Genomic DNA, 27,714 nt, shown 5'->3' on the forward strand with positions numbered 1-27,714 from the left:
CATACACCAAAGCAAAATTAGGGGCCTAGCAAGTGAACCCAAGTTTCTAAAGCAAAAAACCATCCATATATTTCTTCCCATTCTCAAACTCACCAATCCTCTGCGACTACATAACCAGAATTAAAAACAATAGAATGTGAGAAAAGCAAACCCCTTTTTCTTTTTTTGTAAGAGAGAAGATTTTATTAAGGGTACAACTTACAAATTCATGAGATCTGGATGCCAATAACTTGGTTACACTTCTACAGTAAAAAACCAAAGTATAAGCTCTTTTGGCTGTTATCATAGTGTTCTGCTCAACGTCATGAGGCAGTAGTAGCCTCTTGGTCATCACTATCTTCAGTGCCATGTTCATCTAAATTGACCTCACTAACTGGGTTCTCAGGATTGCCATTATCTTCTGTTCCCATGCTGGTGCTATCTCCAGAGCTATTGGTTTGGGTGGCATTAAACACTGGAGGCTGCTGCTTCTCCATCATACCTGACAGAGCCAGTCTAGGCGACCACTCGAGAACATCGTCAATAATGTTAGAAACCCGCTTCTGGTACCTGGAAAGAAGGGCGAACTTTTTCAGCACAGTTGCAATGGCTCAGAGAGAGAGAGAGAGAGATGCATCCTCACCTCCAAAGAAGAGAGAGCAAGAAACCCCTAATTCTTAATTATAAGCATTTCAACATCTTTTTTACTCAAGATGTCTTGCTAATGTCTAGTTCTTGCAAAAGGCATGTGTAGCATGCTCCTATGGGAGTAGATTTTATACTTGATCCCAGAGGCAAGAAGACCAACTTAGAAGGGATTTTACTAGAATTGAAATTTTGGGATTCACTTCAGAATCATCAGATGATCATTTATGAAAAAACAATGCATTTGATCCCTAAACACTAAGATCTCACTGTCTGAAAATTGGATGATCTCAATTCTCAATCGTAGAACCTATTTTTCAGGCAGATATAGTGCATCATTTTTTTCCGGATGGCCACTAGGTTGAATAGGTCACATCCCCAACATTTGTGTTCCTAAAAAACAAATCCTAGCTAGGCTCTTCACCTGAGGAAGTAATACACCTCGCTCCTATGGATGCATATAATAATATTCACTATTGGAAATTAAAATTTTTGAACTGAAGGTCTAATCTTTCAAAACCTGCACCATCTTCATGGTTCTCTCTTCCAAAAATGCACGACACATTCTTCACATTGTTGTGCCTAAGTGAAGAAAGGCAACCCTTTCCTCAAATATTTGGAAGAGTATAATGATTTGTATTGGTTGAATCTTCCTTAGAATATTTTTCCTAGCCAAGGACCATGGAAAGTAAGGTTTCTAACATTTTATAACGAAAATATATTATAATCCAGTGGATTAGGGAAAACCATAGTCTATTGCAGCCATCAACATTATCAAATAATGGATGGAGAGTGGGAACCCAAGTCATCACTTCATTGGTTGGTGATGACCCAAATGAGGAAAAAGTTTATATAGAGCCGAGGCTCTAAACAATCAAACTAAAGCCCACCTCAAAAATTTCACTAGAAGAGATTGTTTTGATGCTCAAATATTCTCAAATTCATCATCTCAACATTAAGATGCATAGACATCAGAAAAAAATGGATTTCAAGTTTTGGAAATAGTGCATCTTGTAACGCATTTTTGGACCGTCAATTTTCAAGATTTTCAGTTTTCACAGTTCTGCTCGATCTACATTATTTTTCAAGCTTTAAATTTTATAATTAAAGATGAAAATATATTTTAAGGCTATCACAAAGATTTCCAGCATTGAAACCACATTTCTCGACACTACTTGAAGGTGCGCTTTACTTTGATTGTTTAGAGCCTTGGCTCTATACAAACCACATCCCCCATATAATGGACAATGGTTTCTCATAATCCATTGGATTATATAATACCAACACATTTGAGTAAGTAATATACTACTATAACAAGAAAACTATACAATATATAGATCCTTTACCTGGACCTCGCGGCTTCATCAGGAGCATGCCGTCTGAGAAGCCATATGGCCACAACAGCTCCAATAGCAACCGTAAGCCTTGATGTCCATTTGGGTCTTTCTTCCTCATCTTTGCTCGGACAAAACTGGAATAACTCTGAGAAAGTTGCTTCCTCAGCAAGAATGTTGGGGAAAAACCAAACACGTTTTCCAAAAAGAATCCATATTGTCCCAAAAATGACCCACCTAACTGCAAATTTAGAAATGATAACCATGAAAATGGATGAAGGATATGTACTACTTCAACATAGCTTAGGAATTTGAGAATTAACAAACACTGACATACAAGAAATGGAATGAGAAAAAAATACAGTACACAACGTAAAGTATCATACAATACACAATACCATTCTTCTCTTTCTGGCTTAATCCTTAAGCTCGACCTTAAGAAGGCTTACAAACACATAAACTAGAGGAATCTTGACAAGACCATGACCCTTATGGATTTCAGCCTGTGGATATCAGGTTGTACTTCTTGGGCTTTTTTTTTTTTATTTTATTACGTTAACATTGTATTAGAGTAAAAGGAGTTGCATCTTCCCAAAAAATTGGCTATCCACAAGTGGGAGCCCTATATACAAAGAACCCCCCAAAGGGATAACAAAAAGAAACAGCGAAAGAACTATCCAAAGGCCTATCTTACAAAAATTACAATAACAAACGATAAAGGACACCAAAAATCTGCGAATTATCTGAGCGTGCTGCATCCTTAGCGAGGGTGTTGGCTTCCCGGTTGGATTCCTGCTAAATATGCTTCCATGAGAAGTGAATAACCCTACAATGGTGATCGATTTCGCCAAAAATGTGAGCTAGACTCCATGCGAGGGGAGAAATTTTAGACGCCCAACCAATAACATTCTTTGAGTCACTCTGAATGACAATTGTAATATGCCTAAATGGGAGTAAAAGCCTAAGCCCTTCCAGTAAAGCGAGAGCTTCAGTAGCATGGAGTTGGTATGGCCAATATTCTTGGAAACATAAGCGATAATGATACCGATGTGGTCCCTTAAAAGATAGCCAATTCCCGATAGACCGGGGTTACCTAGCGAACAGCCATCGAAGTTAAGTTTAAGGTGTCCCATGAGGGGAAGTCTCCAAACAGTGACCGAGGGGTGCGATGGGGGCTTAGAAGAAGAATGGCCTCCCAATTTTGGTATAAGGCAGAAAGAGAAACACCTTTAAAGCTCTTGTGGTTGGGAACCAAGAATACTATCGAGGATTTGATCTTGGAGAAAAGGCCTTCCCCGAGTAAGTAAGTGTTCACCCCGGAAAATCCTGTTATTGCGTTCAATCCACAACACCCAAATCGTGGCTGCCACTGAAGACTTCCATAGAGAGATGCCTTCTTCAGGCCATAGGAAAGGTTGAAGGGAGTTTAAGAGCTGAGGTACATTGGCGAGCAAGACCCACTAACAATTAAAGAGGCTGAGGACTTTACCCCACATCTTGTGGGCGGCAATCTTCTTGGTCCTCATCAATGGAAGTTCCTGTAACTTCTTCCCATCATCAAGGAGCCTGAACCAAGGGGGGACCCTTGTCCCCTTTCCTTTTTGCCATCATTGGCAAAGTACTCAGCCAGGGTATCTCCATCTTTTAGCCAAAACCTGCTCACAGGTGCTCACAGGATTCTCCACCTCTAGGAGAGGACTCTGCCATCTACCACCTCCAGTAGGCAGACAACGCCCTCATTTTCTGCAATGCCCAACGTCAACAAATGGGTCAACTTTGGTTGTTTGTTAGATGTTTTGTGAAAGCAACTGGTGTCCAAGTCTATATGGCCAAAACCGAACTCTTAGGAATAGGCCTACCACAGGCTGCCTTCTACCAAGGAATGACTGGAATGTGGTAAGGTCTCTTAACTGAACAAGTATTTGGAGCTGCCGCTTTGATTAGTGAAACATAAGAAAGCCATCTGGGTGGTAAAAAAGAAAAAGTTGACCACAAGTTTCCAGTGTGAAAATTCAGCTTTTTATTGCTCGGTGGCTGTATCACTATGAAAGGCCACTCTATCCAATACCTCATCTCATCAAATGTCTCTCGTGTATGCCTATATCTGATCAAATGTCTCTCTTGTGTATGCCTATATCTGATGCAAACAAACTTCTGAGGCTCACAAGGGAATTCATTTGGGGGGGGTGGAGGCACACACAAAACCCATCTCATCAAATGGGACACTGTACACAAGGCCCGAGGTCAGGGAGGGTTGGGTGTTAGGAACCTTAGAGACTGTAACTTCGCCCATCTAAGCAAGTGGCGGTTGTGCAATGTTACCGATGTTGACCACCTATGACAAGGGTGATCAAGCATGAATATGGGAGGTTCTATCTGCCTGTTCCCAAGGTGAGTTGCAAATGCCCAAGGCTCGGCAGCCTGGAAAGGCAGCACCAGCTGTTCTTGGCTTTCTCAAGTACACAGCGCAGCTATCGTGGATGGTTGAGTTAGCTTTTGGAACAACCTCCAGCAAGGCTTACAACTCTTGGCACCTACCTGTCCAACCTCTATCTCATCGCTTCAGACTGGGAAACCGCTGTTATGAAAACCTGGAGTCACCTACACCACCTAATATTCCACACTAGAATCTTCATAAGAGGGTTTGGAGGAGATGGCCAGGTGTCTAGAACACCTATTGGTGTTCTGGCTCCCCAAGGGAGGAGGACCAAGATTGGCAGAAGGACGAAGAGCTGAAGTCTCCCTTTTCATGGCAAACACTGAAGGAGAGGTTTTGGACTTCTCTCAATCCCCATGCATTTACTTTAGCTCTTGTGGAGACTACCAAAATCACTGATGTCCGCCTCGCATCCATCATACAGCAACCCCATGGGCTTGGGAACCAAGTTGATGTCTCCTTGAGCTTGAGCGTTCAGTCCTCTTGATTTGGAAGAGTCGATGTTTGAGTAGGAGGAGATGGCAGGGAAACAGAGGCACTCTCTGAGGATCAGGCCTTTAGCATTACCTAGAAAGGGTGCTCAAGTCGCATAGGTGCGGCGGTGGGGGTGGGCAAGTTAATCCTAGTAGTGGAGGGGTATCTATTTGGGTGGGAGAGGGAAGGGAGGCATTGTTTAGGTGCTTCCAAGAGGGTAACAGGTATAGGTGCGGGGCTTTGGTGATGCAGGTACGAGGGAGAAAGACAATAAACAAATCAAGAAAAAAATAAAAACAAATAAAAGACTAGAGAATAAACCGTGTCTCAGGTCTGCAAGGGAGTCGACCCCAAAAAAATCTCTTCACAAGATCCAAATATTAAACTCTTTCCTCTCTTCACTCTTTTTTTTTTTTTTCTGGTTGTCTAATAGTTACATATTTATCAAAGAAAATAGCTCTCAACCCTAACTTGCACCTAATAAATCCTAATTAATACTAAATCCTAGCCCTTCATATTAAAAAGAATAAATTTCTAATTCTACCCCTCAAATTTCTTTTTTTTTTTTTATGAACATTAACATTTGTATTGCTGTATAAAAGGAAAGAAGCTATGCAACGTGCACCAGCCGGGAAATTTCTGCAACCAGAAATAACAAAAATAACCCTAAAGAAAGCTAGAAACCAAAAATAACCACAAACCTAAAATCTAGAAACAAGTTAAAAAATATATTAAAAAAAACCATTCCATCATTTCCCAGAGTTGGGAGAAGCTCACCCTCGAGCTTACGGAATTCGAAAATTTTCCTTCATTATCTTATACACTATGTTACAAACAGATACTTTCACCCAAGGTTTAAAAAAACGGATCGGTGTTTCGAATCGATCACACCCATACCCATGTCGAATTCAGGAATCGGTGGATCGAATCGAAGAATCGACGGAATTGGCAATTTTTGTCCCAAATGTTTTTCAAAAAATCACTATAAATTTTTAAAAATAGTGTTTTTTTACTCTCTAAATGAAATCAGGAGTGGTGCATTATGTACTGTCATTACTTTGTAAAAATAGGTGAATACTAAGACGTTGAGTTCCTGTCTAGATATTTGTATAATTATTAATTATAATATAATGGGTAAAGTTTATATAGAGCCGAGGCTCTAAACAATCAAACTGGAGCCTACCTCAAAAATTTAACTACAAGAGATTGTTTTGATGCCCAAATATCCTCAAATTGATCATCTCGACATCAAGATGCATGGACATGAGAAAAAAATGGATTTCAAGTTTTGGAAATAGTATATGTTGTAATGCATTTTTGGACCATTAATTTTCAAGATTTTCAAGTTTTCATAGATCTACCGATCTACACTATTTATGAAGCTTTAAATTTCATACATAAAGATGAAAATATATTTTAAGGCCATCACAAAGATTTCCAGTGTTGAAACCACATTTCTCGACACCATTTGAAAGTAGGCTCTAATTTGATTATTTAGAGCCTAGGCTCTATACAAACCACACCCTAATATAAAATTATAATATTGCATCAATATAATTTTAAAAAGCATTAAAAAACACTTCAATATTATAAGATTAAAAATAATTTCCCATATAAAGAAATTAGAATAACATCAAAGTATTAAACATTTATTAATTCGCTTTACAAATCCAAAATTATCACAACCTAACTAACTATAATATTATACGATGAAATTGAAATTGTAGGTTTATATTTTATATTTATTTACTATACAAATAAGAATAAATCTAAAATGTCTTATAATATCATCTAATTTAGAAAATTTTATTTGCAACTATAAGAAAAATAATACATTACATAATTTTTAACGTAAGAAAATTAATATATAAAATACAAGATTTGGTTATCAATGTAAGATTATTAATTATAATATTATAATAAACATAATTAAAAACTTATTAGAAAATGCTTCCTTATCATATGATTAAAAATAAAAATAAAACCGCTAATAAATTTTAATGTTATGATATTTAAATAAAAATAAAAAACACTTACCAAAAAAATGAAAAATAAAGATATCAAAATTCAAAAAAGAAAAAGCCTATCGGCAACATGTACAGTAGCTACAAAAAAAATAAAATAATATGGTAATAAAACCTATCGAAAAAATCCTTTTACTAATAAATAGCAAAAACTTTTATATGCCATTTTTTAATTTGGCACTCTAATTAATTCATTTAATTAAAAGAATATGTTGATGAGGCTCATTTAATATGACAATCTAACTAGGGAACGTGACACGCTAAGGTTAATCTAAATTGACACACTCATTTAGTAGGATACACTAAGGTTCATAAATGAAATGGCATGCTTCAATGGCACGTTATCAAATGACGCTCAATTTAGAATGCTAAGGCAGTTGTGGAGAATAATCACGTGGCTTTAATGTCAAGATGTGAGAGAACAAAAGAGATAAATCCCACATCGAATTTTCAAAAGTGCCCAAGCCACTATAAAGTCTATGACACAACACCATTTATTACACGCGTGATGAAAAGTGGCGTGGTTGTGCTTATTCGTGTTATGATGTGGAGGAGCGGCATTGTTTCCGATGTAGGTGGGGGGTGGACCTTTTCAACTATTTCCAAATCATAATGACACGTGGGTTTATTGACCTATTTTCAAAACTAATAATGACACATGGCAGCCTCTGGTGACAAAACCGATAAGAACGATATATTCTAGGTCCGGGACAGGCTGAACAATACCTGATCCGGATCGCCCGATTCTGGATCGAGTCACCGATTTTTCAAACATTGCTTTCGCCCTTTCTTATTGAACTTATGAGACTTAATTCAACAAATTTGTGAGATATTTAGAAAATTGACTACGATAGCAAGTTTTTGCAATTTCCACCATTCGTTTTTCATGGCTTACAACTTGATCAACTTCTAGAGCATCTTGTATAGTGCAACCAGAGCTTGAATTGGTAATCAACTTTTGATTTTCTAACTCTTCGTAGTTTTGTTCCCCATATTGCAATCTACTGAGCCGATCTTTTAGAACTTGTACAACTTCTTGTATTACTTTGCAAATACGTTTTGTCATGTATTTTTTCAGTCTCAATTATTTGCTCCACACGCTCTAAAACTAGATTGGTAGGTGCTTGTGATAGGATAATGGTATATGGATCTCAAGGCTATGATACCAATTGATGTAGAGAGAAGCTCTGATACCACGTGATGCAGGGAAGAAGGGGAAAGAAATCGACAACTACGATGAGAAAACTAGAAACCCAAGTACCCCTAAAGAAAACTAGAAACCAAAAATCCAAAACCTAAAATCTAAAAAATAGTACAAAAAAAAAAAAAAAAAACTCATTGCATCATTCTTGTAGGGTTGAGAGAAGCTCGATCTTGAGCTTATTGTGTTCATCGCATCCTCAAAGGCCAATTGAATAACTATTAATGTAGTCCACCATTTGTCGGGGTACTTTGTTTTCTCCAATGAACTAATTAATCAAATACTTCATGAACCACTTGTGGTGGAACTTTGGGATGTTGCACATTATTTTAATTTCTCTTTTGAACTCTCATACCACTTGATGCAGAGGGAAGAGGGAGAAACAAAATAAACAAATCAGGAAAATTAAAAATACAAATAATCGACGAGAGATTATACCCTCTCTCAGGATCTGCAAAAAACTCCACCCCCAAAAGAGATCTCTTTAAAACATAAAAAATAAATAAAATCTTCTTCTCTTCATTATTTTTTTGGTCCAATGGCTACATATTTATAAAAGAAAACAACCCTAAACCCTAACTTATACCTTAAGAAATCCTAATCAATACTAAATCTTAACCCTTCATCTTAAAAAGAAAAAATTGAAATTCTGCCCCCTTACAACCAAAAAAGACAAAATAACCCTAAATAAAACTAGAAACCCAAAATAATCCCAAACCTAAAATCAAGAAAATAGTAAAATACAAAAAAAATACAAGCCCATTACATCATTTGCAAGATTGAAGAAGTGGCAACCAACAAAAATCACATGGAAGGGCAAGGGATGGATGGAGGTGGGGGTGGTAGTGGAACTTAGGTCGTTGAAAGGAGAATCGACCTGGGAGAAGCAAAAGGAAAACTGGGACATTGTGTGATGAGTGAACAACAGCTGCAAAGGGCGACCACTCTAAGAAGGAAAAAATGGTTCCCCTATGGGAAGTGGGGTTGGGGAGAAAGGGAAATAGATGGATTGGGGCAACGGTGGAAGGCGCAATGGGAGTTGGGGCCTTGCTGTAGATGTCAATGAGGCTCGAGAAATGGCTGGGCCTAAATGGAAGGTTTTTGCAATTGTTGTTGGAGGTAATAGTTGGGCGAATGGAGAAGAAGGGAGGAGAGATTGATTAGCCATTAGAGAGCCTGTCATGGAGTGGGGAGATTGGTGGCTGTGCATTGGGAAAGAAACGAGGTAAGGGAAGAGGAGTGAAGTTTTTTTTTTTTGTTGTTTGGGGTGCTGGCGGGGGGGGGAGGGGATTGCCGGACAAGGAAGTCGAAGTTGCATAGGAGAGCAGGAGAGAGGAAGCGGGTTTGGTTGGCGGTTGGAGCGTGGATGTGATCCGCTATGAGAAGATGGGTGGTGATCTATGAATGGCCAACTTGTTGTGGTGAAAGTGGCAATTGGTCTGGAGGGCCATCATGGGGGAAGATCAATGGTCTGATGGGAAGGGCCAGGACAAGTGCACAAAGAGATGTTGAACTCCGACGGAGTGATGTATTGAGTGCCCTTTTATAACAATTCTCCACAAGTATTGGAAACAAGGTCGGGTACCAGTAACAAAGTACTTTCCTAGAGTTTTAAGATTGAAAAGGATAAAACAAAATTATTCTATTTCTTAATAATGTATTTTTAAACAAGAAGGAAAATTCTAGAAATTTGGGAAAAATATCAACTCTAGTTTGTCGACACCCATAGAGTTTTAGATGCCCATCATATATTAATTATGAAAACAATTTAAATAACAATTTTTTAAAATAATGTCTTAAAAATTCCAACCGATTCCTAAATTTGGAAGTGAGGTCTCGTATTGGTTGAACATTGTCTTTTGCATCTACGAATTGCAAAATTTGGTGAGTTGGAATCAAGACTCCAAAGACATCGGGAACGAGATTAAAAAAAAAAATGAAATTGTGATTCCTAACCTCCAAGAACCGGGATTTGTGGAGATTCCTTCACATAATCGCAGAATCACGATTCTGAATAGAGGTCGCTACCTAGGGTGGACGGTTCCAAAAACTGTAGACCTTCATTCTTCCCTTGCAAAAGTGCCCAAAGGACTAACTTCCAACAAACCACCTACATTGTAAAAACATTGATACGCACATCAATATCCCAAACACCAACACAAAAATGGGCCTTCAGAAACGACACATCCATACATCATTTGGAGAAGGGGGGAGGGGGCTGTCAAATGGCATAAATACTTCCAATTGTGATTTTACCAAGAAAGGTTAACAAGAAGCTTCTAAGTTTCTAAAATGTGAGACACGGGTATTGTGTCCTAGTGCCTCGACGCTGGCCAAAACCATGAACATGTATTTCCAAGTTGCATAGTTTTCTAGTAATCCAAGTGGTGCCACCATTTTGGGACAACACACATCAAGATTCATCCTAAACCAAGAGCTCAGCAATCAACCATAGTCTCCTACTATACATGTTCAAGAAAACCAGTCTCCTACTATGCAATGGGTTGCCAGGCTTTCTGATACAAAGGCAAACTATAGACATCATTATCACAAAAACCATGGGAGTACAATCAAATTCATGAGTGTGATACAAATGTAACACCATCACTTACAGATACGTTGGAATCTTTTATTCCATAAAATAACTTTAGATAACAAACATTAAGTTTTATACAAGCAAAGCTGTTGAGCGTTGCTTCATTGCATTCTAAGGAAGATAAAACAACAAATCATTCAGCACATACAAGAAATTATATCATGTTTTTCTGCTCCCTGGTTTTACAGAATCACAAAGAAAACTAAAATGGAACACAGATAATTAATAAGGCATCTAGCAGATAACTAATAAAGATCAAAAGAAACTTACAAAATAGCATGCTAAATATAAATAGCAGAAACCCAACACAGAAATAGAGAACTAGCAGCTTGCACCAATGAGGGAATACTGGAAACAAGCAACATGCCAGAGTGACCACAGGCACAAGGAAGGAAAGAATTGTCTGCCAGAGTGGTCTTCGTTTTACAAAGGTCCATGCAAAAAAGGCATCATTGTCAGAAAAAACTTGATCCTGCACAGGATACAGCAAGAAAAGCTATCAGCATTTCAGCAGCAATAAATAAATTTGAAAATCGTAAATGAAATGGACAGCAGAATAACAATAATCACATTATATAGTTAGTTAACATAATCAGGGAATGAAAAGAAGCAAGTGCATCTGCAGGTAAACTGAAGTATAGAGAATTAACAAGGTGGATGAATCATAAAGATTACATTATGCCGTTTACATGATCAAATCAAGACCACTATTCTGACAATATTGACTTCTCACTAGAAGAAAGAGGAGCATATTAAATAAAAAAGATGCCAACATCATTTGCTTTGGTGTCAATTTGAGGCAACCATTTTCACAGCAAAAATCAAACAGATAATGGAGAAAATTTCAGCCACTAAAAGAACTCGCAATAGATCAGAACTAGCACCACTTTCCAATGCTGTTAGAAAATCAGAGAAAGTAATGGTCCAGGGTTAAGAAAATAACTATAAGAAAAAATATAAACATCAAGCAACATCAGTGCAATATTCTTTGGAAGCTGTGTTCTTGGATTAACATAAATGAAAACCGTACCCATTGAATTCATCAAAAAACCAAGAAAAAAAGTAATAGAATGGATAGCATATGATGGCAAATAAAGTTCTTGATGTTAAGACTAGTGAAGTAAAAGCCCTTGAAATCTGAATATGCTAGAAAATAAGACACGAAAACCATTTCTTCTCCTTTTCAGAGAGCACCAACTTTTAATAAGTACTAAGAATATTTAGATTGTATACAATTCATGTTCAAAAGAAAAAGGTATGTGTGAACAAATTGTCTCACATGTAGACCATCAATTCAATCGGGCCTCATTAGAAAAAGGCTGAACATAATTTTTTACTTGCTTGCCACAACTCATTAAGGATCTTCCAATTAGTTCGCTCTATCAACCTTTTTTCTGTAATTTGGTATCCCTTAGTAGTTCATTTCCTTTCCAGTTGATTAATTTTGTGGTTATGAGACTGATTTTTTAGGTTCTGATTTTCCTGCTAAGTGCTTTGTTGTTATTGCAATTTGAAAGAAAGGTAAGCTAATTACAAAAAAAAAAAATACTTCAGCATACCGGGTACATAGTGTGGTCATTCCCCACCAGGAGGGCCATTGGCTCAAAACAGTAAATGATTTAGGGATGTTTTTTTTCCCAGAGAGAGTTCAGTCCTGATATTCAAGGTAAAAAAAGGAAACGATAAGCATTAATTAGCTCCTTCCTGACCAAATAAGATGAATGAATTCAGAGAGGAAATCTGTTGAAACTCGGAAAGTAATGAAGATTCAGATAAGAGTGGAGACATATCCGGTGGTGAGAATAAAAATGTTTAGGAGTAGCAGCTGCAACATTATCTTCTGGTGCCAGGGAAGACTGCTGTAATTTCTCAAGCGGGCAAAAACAACCTGTAAGAATTGTTTATTTACCTAGAGGCAAGTAAGAGAAGCCTGCACTAATGCCTTATCAGAAAGTTCCCACTAGATACTGTCCAGTTCAGGACTCTAGTTTTTGGGTGGTTAAGCACGATGACAAAAGGGTTTCTTTCAGGTTAGTAAATACAAATAGGATCGTAAATGGATCGGGTCTGGTATGGCTGACCTCAAACTGGTACGGTCCAGACCTTTCTAGGTCGAGGTTTGTTGAAACAGGTCTGGACCTGAGGCTGGTCCAACACCACATGTATGCAGGACTGCACCACAAAGGAACAAATAACAGGGTATCAAGCCGGACCAAGATCTGGACACGACCAGCCAGGTCCGGACCCAGAACCCAGTTGGGCGACCTAGCGACCCGCCAGCTCCAAGTTGGGCATGGCAAATAGGATAGAGGTTGTGGCAGGTTGTAGATAACGAATTGGCATTTTCAAACTAGTGAGGCTGCTGCAAATATAAAAACCCAAATAACCAATATAGGAGATGGTCTTGATTTAAGTAATACTTCAATGGGAAAAAGTGTTGTCTCTGAGAAAGTAAAGGGGATTCTAGATGGCGAATAGGAAGGAAAACTTTGGAATCTAGTGTGAGAAGAAACAATCGTACAGGCGGGTGCTATAGAAGCCCCTGTAGCAATCAGGAAACAGACTGGGTTGCAAACTCACAGTAGGTCACATTGTTGGGATTCTAACCTGATTTAGAGCATACAAAGAGATAAGCTTCTGGTGAAAAGTGGATGGCTCTCTCACATAACAAAGATGAGAGGGGGAGGAAGAAGGACAACAGTGACAGAAGAGGAAGCAGCAACACAAATAGATGGTAAATGTATCGGAAGATAAGGGATAACATATTGTCAGTTGACCATTAGAAACTGCTAAAGAAAGAATTAGAGCAAACGAATTGCTATGTCTATCCGGCAACAGGTGGAGCCCCAATGCTCGACTTGTGTATATCTTACTAGCCACAACTGGAGCAGCAGTTAGTCTGGAAACGGATCTATAAAGGCAGTAGAAGGCTCGATAGAGCATAAAAGTGAAAAATTAGAAAATTATAAGAAAGAAAATAGGACATAAAGAGAGCGCAAAGTTCAAAAGAAGAGAAGGAAAGCAGCAGGAGAATGGGACAAAAAACAGTCTATGTTAGCTTGTAAGGCCCTTTTGAAACAATCTTCAAGGGTTCAAGCCCTTGATCTCCCTCATGCAGACCAATTTGTGCACCACTAAGCCAAAGCCTAAGAAGGGACAATAGGAAAATGGGGTAGGTTGACAGGTTTAAGGGTGAAGGATGTCCCTCTTCCTTTTCTCATTTTTCCATCTTTTATTTTGAAAGTTAATAAGATTGTCACCAAATATTCATTAGAGCTAATGTGGCGTAATAACAAAAGGAAGGGGTGACCAGATATCTCATCAGGAGGTGTAGCGGGAAGGGTCCTGCCTTGAAGCATGGCCCTTTGTGTGACCTAGAACAAATTTCAACATGGCTGAATCCAAATTGCTAATTTTGGATAATTGTTTAAGGAAGTGGAAGAGAGAGCAAATCTATACCCCGATCCATTGTATCTTTGCATGAAACTTTATTTGATTTGTTTAGTGTTAACATTGTGTGTGAGTTCTAATTAACAGTAATAAAATTCATAAAAAAATGTGTCATTGCCTATGCAAGCACTTACAAAAACTAAGCTCACATGGCAGCAACACCAAAAAGTAACAGAGAAAATGCACAAATTTCCTCAAATGGAAGAAGCTACACAAGACTCCTACAAACATAAGCACAATTATCAAGACCGGACTGGACCAGGTAGACCAACTGTTGACCGGTGCCTTGGCCAATCTAGCCTAAAGAAGAAACTGGTTTGGTCTAAAACCAGTCATAACCAAAGTTTGACCATTTTCGCCGGTTGGATAGGCCAGTTTTGACCGGCCAGACCAACTAAACAAAGTTAGGAAACTATTTTTGTCATATATAGAACATTGAGCGATACCCACCCTAGCCAATTCAAACAAAAACTGATTTGGTTGATAACCGGTTAGACATGCTAAACAAAGTTGGGAAAGTTCTTTTATAAAATATTTCAAAATTTTCAACTCGTATATTATTATTCCTAATTTATTTCCCTTTTTTAAAAAAATTAGCTGCAAGCGCTTCAATCAGCTGCCTGACTAGTTTCTTTGTTTTTTGGGAAAGTATATAATGAGACCGTTTACCTTGTACAAAGTGATCACAATTAATCTTGATCATTGGATGTGAAATTAGGTAGCTGCATCTATTTCATTGACCAAGCTCAATGTTCAAAAGAATTTTTTTATCATATTTTAAGAAATCGTGACCTTTTTATTCCAGAGGTAAATGATCTTATTGTATACCATCATTCTTTTTTTTATAACTCGGCAATTGGATAGAGGGCAGCTCTTCTCTGATGGACATTTCTATCTCTTCCTCTCTTGGTGGATCACTTTGCAGAGAGTCTTCATTTTCTTGCATTGTCCAATCCAATGACCACGATCTTGAACTATCTCAACGTTTCTCTCTATAGAGATCTTGAACTATCTCAATGATTCTCTCTATAGAAAGCTCTATTCTCTCTAAAGGAGACCTTAGATCTTATATGTACATGAGGCCGTAGTGAGGAAGCCATATTTCCTATGCGGTGACCTAAATAAGACACACAAAGTCTCCACTTTTTCATCCCATATATGTAAGATTAGAAATCCACATTCATAAAAAACTTCCTACTAATAGTGGTTTTTTAATCCTTGCCTCTCAATTCTTTCCTCTTTAAAACAAGTTCCCAAACCCTATCATAAGCCAAGAAGGAGAAATGAACCCTAATTAGAGTGTAACTCCATTTTTTCAAAGGAAAAAGTTTAATGGTTTGGCACCTGATTTGATTCTAATAACATAGGACATAAGTTTAGCATTTTTTCTAAATTCTCTCTCATAATTGTGAGTGAGTTGGAGGTTTCCTTCTCTTGCCAGGCTAGCAGCTCGTGTTTGAATCTCACACAGGTGTTTGAACATATAATATAAGAAGCTATCTGAAATCTTCGAGAAGATTCTGCCAAGCCTCCAAGCGTAGCCTTTTCACTCCTTTGCCCATAGAATAAAATTTAATGAGTTACCGTCCAGTGTCAAGGGGGCCCAACTTGGGTCATACAACCTTAGGCCTATTCATAAAGCATTTGCGTCTACTTCGGTTGCATCTATGCAGCATAGTTCTCCATATCTTTCAAGGTGAGGACAACTCCAACACCTGAGGGGCCTGAGTTGCCCTAGAGCTACCATCAAAATTGAGTTTGATGGTGACACTATATGGAGGATTCCAAGCACTTGAGTATCGAGTTCTATGCATTTGTTTCCAGACAACAGGAATGCCATTTTATTAAAAGCTCCATAAATGGACACCCCCTAAATTCCTTCCTGTAGTGGCCCATGATGTTGTTATCACTCTAGCGTCATTGACTATCGCAAGGTATCTTGGGTATATTCCCTTAAAAGTGTACCAGTTGCGCTCAACTCATATACTCCATGGTCCATAGGAATTTCAGGATACACATTCTCCACATGATAGCCCAAATTTGGGTATAGGTGGTGGAAATCATTGGTCAAATAATCGCGCTACTGAGGGTGGACCCATGAAAATAATTCCAAATTGTAATGCTTACCTTGCAATAAAGTATAAGATAGGGAACAAATTCAATTGTATCTTGACAGAGAATCCAATAGTTGAGTAGGGGGGTATCTCTGTTTTGTGGATGAGCAATTGTCAATGCTCTATCAAGCACAGCAAGCCATCCACAAGCCTGCACCTTTGGCGGGGTTAGGATTTTCCACACCTTCCTGGCTGTTGCAAGGGTGATCCCTGTTTGGGTGACAGTGTTATAGAATCATTCGACCAAGAAGAGTTCATGACTGCTTGGTTCCCAGATCATTGTGTCAGACCATTCCCACGGGAAGTAAACCTTTTGTAGTACACCCAACAATTCAGTATGCTCTTGTACTTCTTCTCTGAAGATCTTTTTAATGTTATGGCTCTACATGTTCCAACAATTCTATTGAACACTTCAGAGACGAGGCATCCTTTATTTGATCCAACATTCACTAGTGCTTGAGACTGAATCGGCCAAGGTTCGAGCCCCCGGCTACAAATCTATCCAAAATTTTATGTGTGTTCCATTTCTCAATTGGAAGCAACATTCTTTTAGGTAACTTAGTCAATTCCTCTCCAAGCACCCAACATACAAAAACTGTCTGCATTGCTTTTCACGAACCATCCTCATGGTTGGATCAATACTTGTAGAACTCGAATGAACAGTGCAGTAGCAATAAATGCGAGGATATTTACTTCCATAATCTCATTCTTTTTATTTTGCTTCGCAATAACTCGGGATCTAATCCCATAGAGATGATGAATCCTTCTCCATAATTTGTAAATTCAATGGATTAATTGAATCCTGATGATACTGAATTAGATCAATATCATGAATAACAATATCTATCAAATTAATACATCGTCGAGAATTGAATAGTATAATATAGGAAGATCCTTTACCCATACTGAATCCAAAAATGGGATTCCTTGTCCAATCAAGAATTCCATTGAATTTCTCATATTTTTTCCACTTTTTCCTTTCTATAATTCATCTTCCTACTTAAATACAATGGGATAATCGAAAGTATCATCCGATTGTAGAGAACCACTTTGTTTCCACACAAGTGGTAGGTATCTTCAGTGCTTCACCACCACTATTTGCCCAATAGTGCTATGTTTGCCTTTTTCTATTTTCTGAAGCGAGCCCGCCTAGTTCTCTTGGAAGGCATACCATGTCCCTCTTAACCAAGTGAGTCCTCTATTGATCTCTAGAGTCACCCTAAAAAGATCCTTCTGAATTTTCTTGATTTGATTCAAAACTAAGGTGGGCATTTTAAAAAGGAAATGAGTAAAAAGGGAGGTTGGATAAAGTGGCCTGGATGAGAGGGTTATCCTAGCTATCGACTCTTTCATGTCGCCAATATCTTTACAAATCTCTCAATGACCAGGTCCCCTTATTCGCTTTTGGGTTTGCCCTGGTATAATGGCCAACCGAAGTATTTAATTGGCATTTGATCCACCCCACAACCCACTCTTGCAACTAGCTGCTCTACTTTATCAGGGCTGAGATCGATACCTAGGGCTTAAAAAGAAACCCCTAGGGGTTCCATGTATGATTTATTGAGAAGTTTGCTAAGGACAAATATCTATGGATCAACTAAATGCCATCTAGGCATGAACCCCATTATCTCCATTGTTTGGCCCAATACCGTCTAATCCACCCAGCCATAGGTTCTCTCCAAATCAAATTTGCATACAATACCAGGCTTTTTCTCCCTATCTATTAGCTCCTGACTAATCAATGACCACCACGTATATGATACCCTTTTCCAAGCACCTTGTAGATACTATGATGAAGCATTTCTCCCAATCTGGATGCCAAACTTTCACAAGAAAATTGTATGAGCTACTGATAAGGCTTATTGGCAGAAAGTCCTTCAGCTTTTTTCTTTGGAATGAGGGGTTGCATTCATCCCTTCGAGGATGGTACCCCTGCTGCGGAATTCCGAGAATACTTCCCCAAGGTGGTCAAAGACGAGCTCAAAAGAAGGTTTGGGTAAAAGCTATAGGGTAACCATCCAGCCATGGTGCCAGGTCATTGTTTAAGTCAAAAGTAGCCATTTTGATCCCATCAGCATCAAAGGGCATTCCAACCATTGAGCAAAAAAATCAGGGATCATATCAAAATTGATGTTGGCACATCTTGGCTATCCCACTGCCTTAAACAACTTCTTGAAGTAACTGATGGCTGTTCTTTCTATGTTACCCCATTGATATTCCACTTCAACTGTGTTATTGTATTTGCCCTTCATCTAACGTTTCCAATTTCGTGGAAAAGGTCAGAGTTTCGATCTCCCTCTTTAAACAATTTTACCCTCGATCCCTGTTTCGAAAAGATCTGCTCTCAGTGTAAAAGTTCATGAAATTTATGCCAGGCCTCTTCTATCCTGGTGTGTCCTCCATTGAGAGATCACCTGCTTCTTCCATCTGGTCCGGATCCTGAATTTTACACAACAAATTCTGGTTGGTTTCCATATTGCTGAAAGCAGAGTTTGTTCCACTGTTTAAGCTTCTCCTTGAGCAGTAAAAGCTTTTTACAGAGACGAAAACCAACCGATCTGGAGACATAGAAGAAGACACCAACCTGTGATCAGGCTTGGAAGCCCCTTATGTTGGAATGAAGACAACTCAAATTGGAATGGTCTTTGCCCATTGAGGATGGTGTTCATAGCTAAGTGGGTTTGGGTAGTAAGAAAGCATACGAACCAGGAAATTTGGTTCCCAGTTTGGAGAAACCAACAATCAATCTAACATTTGAAAAGGTTGTTCATTGCGATTTGACCAGGTGGAAGTAGCTCCAATAGGGGGATGTCCAGAAGTTGATGGCAAGCGATTTCTAAAAATCTCACCATGCTGGCTAAGATTCTCCCTTTATTTATTTATTTTCCTTTTGAAATCACCACCTAGACACCATGGAAGCTGGCACTGATTTTGTAGGCTGTAAAGCTCCACCCAAAACTCTTCCCTTAAAGCAGGCTGGCTAGGGAAATACACTGTAAGAAAAAGCGACTTGAAGTCATCTGATTTGCATGAGAACTTTACTGAGATAAAGTACAAGCCAATGGTCTCGTCTTGCAGCAGAAAAGTAGGGATAAAAAGATTCCCTGCTCCCTCAACCAGAGGTGCTACCCAGTCTACTGGATTTCTTCCGCAAACACTTCCGAACAGAATAGGGGTTGGTATTTAGCTTTTTTTATTGCCAGAATTGTGGTGTTTTTGAGAAGAAAAGATTGAAGACTGGGAGTTTTTTTTTGGGTTCCCACATTCCCCTAATGTTTCAAGCGAGTATCTTCATCGAGAATCATCAGTGTGATTGTGATCCATGTGGCCCCACCCCTCCTAGACTTGACTTGTAGCTGTATTTTTGTCATAGTTGACACGAGGTTTTTGAGTTCTCATATGCGTCAATTTGTTCTCAGTGCATTTTGTCAGAAAGGTTCAACATAAGCAGCATTCCTTTGCAGACCAGACCCAAGGCTTCAACCATCCTTTCACTTGGTCTCTCAAGTTTTCAATTATTTTTCCTTCCATTGAGCTATCTGAGTATGTGGTCTCATTCTCTGTTAAATTTGCCCACGAACCCCCATTTCTTGTTTCACTTACGGGACAGGGGAGGGAAGCTGTCTCAAGAGATGGATTGAATTGGTTTCACATTGGGGTGGCCATACTCATAGGAGGATAAAGCGGATGAGGAGAGATGTAAGTCGGGGCCGGGGTTTCTAGGTGGCACATTACATGTGAGGCACGACAGTCAGAAGAGGTAGGCGTCCATACTACGTTGGTTTGGAGAGGTAGGTGAGCTGGGTTTTGAAGGTGGCGGATCAGTAGAATTTGTGGGAAGGTTTTAACTGAAACCTGAATCCCAAAAGGATATTGAAGAGAAAGTAGTTTGCATGTGCCATAAGTCCAGGCCCTTTTGGACATTGTGAAAGAATTAGATCTTATGGGGCATATAGGACTCACAGTAGAAGATCCAGAGGGTGAGTTCTCAGAGTTGGTCTTCTTATCATTTGTCTTTTAGCCTCTTGAAGTTTGGTTTATTCTTTATAGGCTTTTGCATTGCAACGTTTTTCCCAGCAAGGCACCTTGATCCGCAGAGAAAGAAAGGAAAGTTTGCTGGTCTTAATTGAGTTGGATTTGGGGCCATGGATTTTGAGGTTTGTATCGGTATGATGGGTGGCGATTCATTTGGTGCAGGGGGGAGCAAGGCAGCAAGGGCAGTTCAGGTGGGCAATATGAAACACTGTATATGGGAAGCAGTGGGGTGGGTGGTAGGGCGGTACAGGCTGTTTAGGATGCATTGATTTGTATGTGATCGAGGGGGGGCCACGCCTTTTGGATTTGATGGGCTATTGGTTGCAGTGGTTGGTAGGTGTGGGCTGTAGAAGAGACAGTTTAGGCAGTGGATAGGGCGAGTTAACTATTTCTAGGTATGATGGGGTTCTAAGGCTCGCTGAGGGCAAGAAAAGGCCTGGTCAATTGTTCTCATTAGACTACGCCTGGTCAATTGTTCTCATTAGACTCATCTCTAGGAGGTTTCCAGCCATAGGATGTACAATCAAAGGTAGGTCTTCTGAAGGCAGAAGTTGGCAGGGAAATCAAGAACTGGAATTTGAAATTTCAAACTGCACCGCAGGGAATGATGGGGGGCAATTGAGGAATTTTTACGGCAATGCAATGTTTGAATTGAATCCACGTGCTAGGCTGAATTGCGTCAAGCTTTGGTCTCCAATGGCAGGGCTCCACATTTTTCTTTCATGCTTGGTTGGATGCCAGGTCAGCCTTCCTTCTCAGCCTTCCTTCCACAGCTCCCACTATTTGGCTGAGCTAGCCATCTCTCTTCCCACTTTCAGCTTCTTGCATGTTTTTTTTTCTTTTCTTACTCGCTTTCTTTCTCTCAACATTGTACGAATCCCCATCATCTTGCTTGATCTCTAGGCTTTGGGTGTTTGCGGAAAAGCTAGTTTGAGGTCGGCGTCGGCTGAGTGTAATTTGTTTGCAGCATTGAAATGACTCAGGTACAGCAGGTGTTGGAAATTGAGGCTTGATGGTTGTTATGGAGGTTTGACTTTCCACCATTGTTCTTGAGATAGCTGCAGTTCTGGTTTTTGGATAGGGTTTCATAGTGGTTCTAGAAATTTTAAGCCAATCTAACAACAAGGAGTGATCTCGTATTCATCATAAGTAGCAAGCATATATGAATAGATCCAGAAACATATGCCAGAGATGAAGCTCCAATCAAGCCGGTGGAATCATCCACAGGCCTCTCCTATCTTTGGGAAGACATCAAAGTTCCTAAAATTTGTAAACTTGCCCCTCTGAACCACTTAATGAATGCCACAACTTTTGTTGCCACTTCCTTTAAAGGTAGAATGAAGATAACACCTGCATCCTCTAGACTTATAAATCATAGGGGCAGGAGGTTTTCCAGGCCTTTGCAGCCCTTGTTTCCATACCCTTGAGATCGTTGCTTTTAGGTTCAAATCTTCCAATATGGACCCCTTTTGAGTAGAGGTAGGTATTCTCGGTGATTTCTAGCATACATAGCTGGTTTGCTATGCTGCTGTCAGGTAACTGGTTAAGGATGGAGATGGTTAATGTTCTGGTATGGCTACCATGAGTTGTAAGGTCATAACATTGTTGTGGTGAAAAGGTGGGTAATTCTCAGAGAGCCATCGCAAATATCCATGTAAAATATCGCTTTGCTACTTAGACAAGGATGTTTTTCGAGTCAGGGATTTATTGTTTCTTTAGCTCCTGCTTGTGAGAAGCTTTCCAGTTATAATACAATCAACTAGAGAATGTATTAGGACTTCTAAGTGAAGGTGGTCATATAACTCTTGGAATTTTTGGTGAATGATGAATGAGCTGTACTTGATGATTACCTAAGTGCACATTTTTGGCTCAATAGATGTTTGAAACATATTCCTGCATGAACACTATGTTTGAAACATATTCCTGCATGAACACTATGCAGTCAAATTTTACAAACCTTTCAAGCCAGCCAGGTAGCTTGTTGAGGCTGGATGCACCCTGGAAGGCATCCAAGAGTGAAAAATTGTGGAGAATAGCAATATGATTATATGGAAGGAAAGAAACAAGAAATCATCGAAAATGAAAGCAAATAATATACAAATCAAATTTTAACAATCATGCCATCTTGAACCAGATGGTCCTATTGTATAAGGGGTTGATGCTAGATATTAACAAGGAATTGGATATTCATAACAGATTCATGTGTGGAGAAAATTTGAAGCAGAATGGAAGGAAACTTGCGATAGCCTGACATGGAATTAATTGAAGCATGCCAGCATAAAGAGGAACAGTTACTAACGGATACAGTTAATACAATGCGCACTGGTAATGACATTCCAGGGTATCCCCTTTTCAGGCCTTTCCCATTTTGAACAGTTAATACAATGCGCACTGGTAATAACATTTCAGGGTGTTCCCTGATTTGTTAGCCATGAAAATATGTCATACCAAAGATCAAGTAACTACAAGTTGCAAAAGACATTCGATTTATATTTCATAGATGACAGAATGCCAAAGAATTCAATGGCGAAGTCTGCAACTCAAGAAGACTAAAATATTTTTGGAAGTCTGTACTAGTCAAACAATTTATCATTACTTATTGTCCTAAAGAACAAGTAAATCCAATCAAAGGCTTGGGATTAAACAAACCAGGAACTGATATTTGTATCCGGTTACAGCCATCAACTATGAGGAGTCATTAACAATGTTAGCTCTTTACTAAATAAATTAAGAATGTACCTCTTTTAGAAAAATAAATAAGGCTGTCATCCCATGCGATCTAAAAGAAAAAAGAAAGTCCTCCCTTACGTGCAGGAGCAGTTAAATTTTACATTCATCAATAATTTCACACATCCTTGAATAAGAAAAATATCTTGTAAAGAGAGAGAGAGAAGAGAGAAAGACAGAGAGAGAGAGAGAGAGGAACTACTGACATGCACAGAAATGTAGAGTACATGAGTGCACGTTTGGTACATGTAAAAATACTTTCGTATTCACATGAAAGACCTCCCCCATGCGATTAGGTGTGAGAGTTCTTTCACAGCAATTATCTGCCAATTGGTGTGAAAAAACTCCAACACCTAATCGCATGGGAGAGTTCTTTCATGTAAAAATATTTTCACAAAAGTATTTTCACGCATCCCAAACGTTCCCTGAGTTCAAAATTTCTTCATAAACACCTAAAACTTACAGAATAGATCTCCAAATGTGCCGGCCAGGTTGACAGTTTCTTCTTCCCAGGTCTAACTGTCTTTACCACACGATCACACCGCACGATAAGATTCTTTCTGAGTAAGATATTAGCAATATCTTCTACTTCTAAATTCTTCTCAGGGCCTAGTATATCCTTGAGCTCTGGATGGTTCTTCAAGAAGGCAAAAAAGTCTCTCCCTCGGAAATACTCAACCCTTGTCTCTCTTAAAACAGCCCATCTTGATTCCAGTTTCTTATGCTCTCTCACCTTTTCCGCAAAGACCTGAAACACATCCTTTACCTTTGCTTGCTTCTGCAACGATGATGTCAAAAACATAGTTAAAACATTTACAAGCTATCACTGATTTATATAGGGTCCTATACACCAACATCTTTCCTTGTGTATTCACTACCATCTTTGCTTATAGAAACATGGATATGTCCTCAAAATTACAGTGGGTCACATCTGTGACCAAGAACATTGCCACAGCATTCAGATCAGAGCAAGAGAAAACCAAATCTCTCCTCCTCTTTTAAGTAGTGACAAGCAAATAGAAGAAAATGAGCAAGGTATTAATATTCAAGTGAAATGGGATAGGAGCAAGCCAGATCTTGTCATGGAAAAGTAAAAGAATGCCTGAATGTAGCAACTCAACGAATAGGAAACACTTTAATGTACGAGAGTTGCATAGGAACACATTAAAGACAACCAAAAAAAGCTATAATGTGCAAGTTGTCAATCACCATTGCCGGTTGTTGTGTTCATGTGTTCAACTTTAGTCAGGCTCGACCTAATAGAAGACCCATATCAAATCCACAAATCCAACAACAAATAGATATTCTCAATGAGTCCTTTCTTTTTCTTTCTTTGCTTTTTCTCCAGGACCTTTTGAGACCCTCAAAATACAACTAAACTCATTCCGGCATAAAATCAATCACTTCCCATTCCCCTACAAACAATTTTCTAAACAAAAAGTAAAATCATGACTAGCAAAAAAACAACTACATGATAAAGAAAGCAAAAAGCATCAAAGTCTCCAAAGGTCTCTTATTCAAAAAACAAAAGAGAAGAAAAGAGGAAAAAGGATTGAATGGTGGTCTTTTCTGGGTTTTCAATTTTTCTTTCCTAAAAGGACCTTCAAGGCCTTCCTATAAGGTTGGCTCATTCTGATCACCCTTAAATTACTTACATTCCCTCTAATTGCAAAAAAATGCAAAGGCACATATTTCAACCCAAATGAACCCAGGAACACATAATTTTCAGAAGGGGAAAGTCAAAATGGTATAAAGCAGACTGGACCAACAGTTGGGCCAGGTTCGATCTGAAACACTCCCAAGGCTCACATGGTTCCCTCATAAAACCAAGAACCATTCGGAACCGGCCAAACACCCAAATTATAACACTGTAGGTCCCAAAGAGATTAATCCTTTGTATATTACATAGCACAACATAAGGGACAAGGATTTCCAAAATAGCAACAATATATGAACCTAACAAAAATCCATGAACCCGAGGGAAGGCTTCCATGGGACCATCCTCCCCATTATTACATCCACTTCCCCCATTCCAAAACGAGCATCTCAAATCACCACTAGGCCATACCCTATGAGTTAACATGTATGACCCTCCTGACAGTAAATGGATATGGACAATAGAACCTCCTCACCTTGCCTAACATTCATTTATTTAACTTTCCATTATATACTTAAAAGCTAAGATGATTGCATCCTTTTTGACCAGGACAAAGCTGAGCCACAAAATTGTACAAAGAAAAGATTCATAACTTACTAACATGGTATCAGAAAGCTTCTTTCTCAACTAATGTCCACGCAACACCCACTAGCTTCCAAAGCAATTACGCTTAATTAATGCCTCAGAAATTGAAATTCAACACAATAAGATGACAAATAAACTAGCAATAAAGGATTTCACTTGTAATATTTGGCCACTTCACAGAAGGAAGCCGTACATACTGTTAAATTAATTGGAGATACACTGATGTATACACGATTTTCTAAATAGGAAATTCAACTCATTTATACCATTGTTTATTTCGTAATATACATTTGCTCGAAAAAACTAGATATATAGAAAATTCTGATATCCCTATAAAAAACATATAACTTGCGCTGCATATATGTGTAAATATCTTATGAACCACAAATATCTTATGAACCACCACATACAAATAGAGAACTATATATTTGATGAGAAAATGGAAAATCAATTCATACAGACAGGGCCTCAGACGAATGAACCAAAGATCTAGGAAGTAAGCTACCCTATCCAACGAGTAACAAAGAGACAAAATTGGTCATATCAACAAATGATCCAGGAATAGCAAAGGACTAACAAAATCCAGTTTAATGTCAAATAAACACCATTCAATAACAGTTAATTTTATTAATTTGGTTTTCTACTATGATCCCCTTGAAAAAAGTTAATTACCCCATGATCCATTCACAACCCAAAAAAAAAAACATTCCCCCATAGTCCTAAAACTAGAATACTGTTGGTTTTTCCAAACGCAAAAGAAAACAAGATCACCAATAGTACATAGACATAAAACTAAATAACATAATAAAAAACAGAAAATTAGCAAAAATAGAGATGTATGGCTGTAGAGCAGTTGTTCAAAGCTCTGAAGTCCAAGATTAACCTTTCCTTTCAATTCTCAGCTCACCATACCAAGTAATAGGAATACAGAATACCATTGACAAATGAAACCCAACCAAATCATCACAGATACAAGAAGAAAGCAGACAAGAAACACAAATGCTGCCCCAACTCATGAAAAAAGCCAGCATAAATAACAAAAACTTAAATTTAGAGATAAAAAGAAACGGGAATGTTACCAAAATACTCATGAGATCCACCATTTGATAACTTACCCATACCTTTAAACTTAATTTCAAAATATCTATCAAAACACACGACCATCAAAACAGTTGGAAAAAATGTAAACTGTTAAACCGTTGAAAGTTTAGGTGTATTTCGATAAATTTCCCAGAAAATAATCAGAAAGGCACAGTCAATTCGTCTGATCAAGATAAAAACACAGAACAATATCAATTTAGACAATAAATCGATTCCTATCCACCGAAGAATGGTTAGAAATGAAAAACCCTAGATCAACGAAAACATAACCAAAATGGCAAGGATAAAAGAAAAACAAGAGAAGGAAGAGTTGTAGAGAGAGAAAGAAAGTGTTAGTACCTTAAGGGGGATATCGTTAATGTCTTTGCTGCTCTGAACCGCTCTGCGAACCCTCTTCTTCTCTGCTCCTGTTTTCGTCATCGCTTTTTTTCGCGACGCACTTTGCCGGTCCCGACCGGCCCGTTACGTTGCTTAATAACCTAAATTTTTAGAACCCCTTCTTTTCCAATAACGGCTCTCTCTCTCTCTAAACTCTCTCTGTGTCTCTATCTCTCTCTCTCTAAACTCTCTCTCTATCTCTATCTCTCTCTAAACTCTCTCTCTATCTTTATCTCTCTTTCTAAACTCTCTCTCTATCTCTATGTCTCTGTCTAAACCAATGGTTTAAAAAACGGATCGGTGACCCGGATCGGGTTTCCAAAAAATTGATCCGGATCGGCGAATCGGCGATTCGGATCGAAAATCGGGTGAATCGGTAAGAATAAAGCTTTAAAAAAATTCGAAAAAATTATTAAAATTCATTATAAATATTGTTTTTTAGGAATTCAATAAAAAATTAGGGTACTTCATTAAGAATTTTCATGTTTTTGAATGAATATGCGAATATTGATATGTTCTTTCCCTGCATGAACCGTCATTCAACATTTAATTTACAGTATTTCGTACTCATCCCTACACTGTTGCTGTTGGGACTCGATATGTGAATAATATGGCTGGGATAGGGTGGCCTCAGAATCATCATCTCTCTCATTTTCTCTTTGAATAATATGGATTAAAAAAAATAAATAACAAATTTTCAAAAAAATCGATCATGGATTAAAAAAAAAATCACAAATTTTCAAAAAATTCTATCATGGATTACAAAAAAAAATTCGATCATGGATTAAAAAAAAAAAATCACAAATTTTCAAAAAATTCAATCATGGATTACATAAAATTCGATCATGGATTACATAAAATTCGATCATGGAGTACAAAAAAAAACAAACAAAAAAAAACAAAAAATTCAATCGTGGATTACAAAAAAAGAAAAAAACAGTTCGATCATGGATTACAAAAAATTCAATCATGGATTA

At 38.4% G+C, this 27,714-nt stretch overlaps 1 protein-coding gene across 1 annotated transcript; it reads right to left on the reverse strand.

Moving 5' to 3' along the window:
* Positions 1–43: 43 nt before the first annotated feature.
* On the reverse strand, positions 44–26,815 carry LOC18428968 (translocation protein-like protein). The gene is made up of 5 exons (XM_006838264.4): positions 26,699–26,815; positions 23,480–23,794; positions 10,961–11,162; positions 1,971–2,199; positions 44–549 (listed from the first exon to the last, which is right to left on the reverse strand). The coding sequence occupies exons 1-5, from the start codon at positions 26,777–26,779 to the stop codon at positions 303–305; spliced, it is 1,074 nt and encodes a 357-aa protein (XP_006838327.1). The 5' UTR covers positions 26,780–26,815; the 3' UTR covers positions 44–302.
* Between the last annotated feature and the right edge of the window lie 899 nt (positions 26,816–27,714).

Source organism: Amborella trichopoda, chromosome 3, assembly GCF_054954075.1.
Source record: "Amborella trichopoda isolate Santa Cruz 75 chromosome 3, AtrichopodaSantaCruz75HAP2 v2.0, whole genome shotgun sequence".
NCBI classification, from domain to species: domain Eukaryota; kingdom Viridiplantae; phylum Streptophyta; class Magnoliopsida; order Amborellales; family Amborellaceae; genus Amborella; species Amborella trichopoda.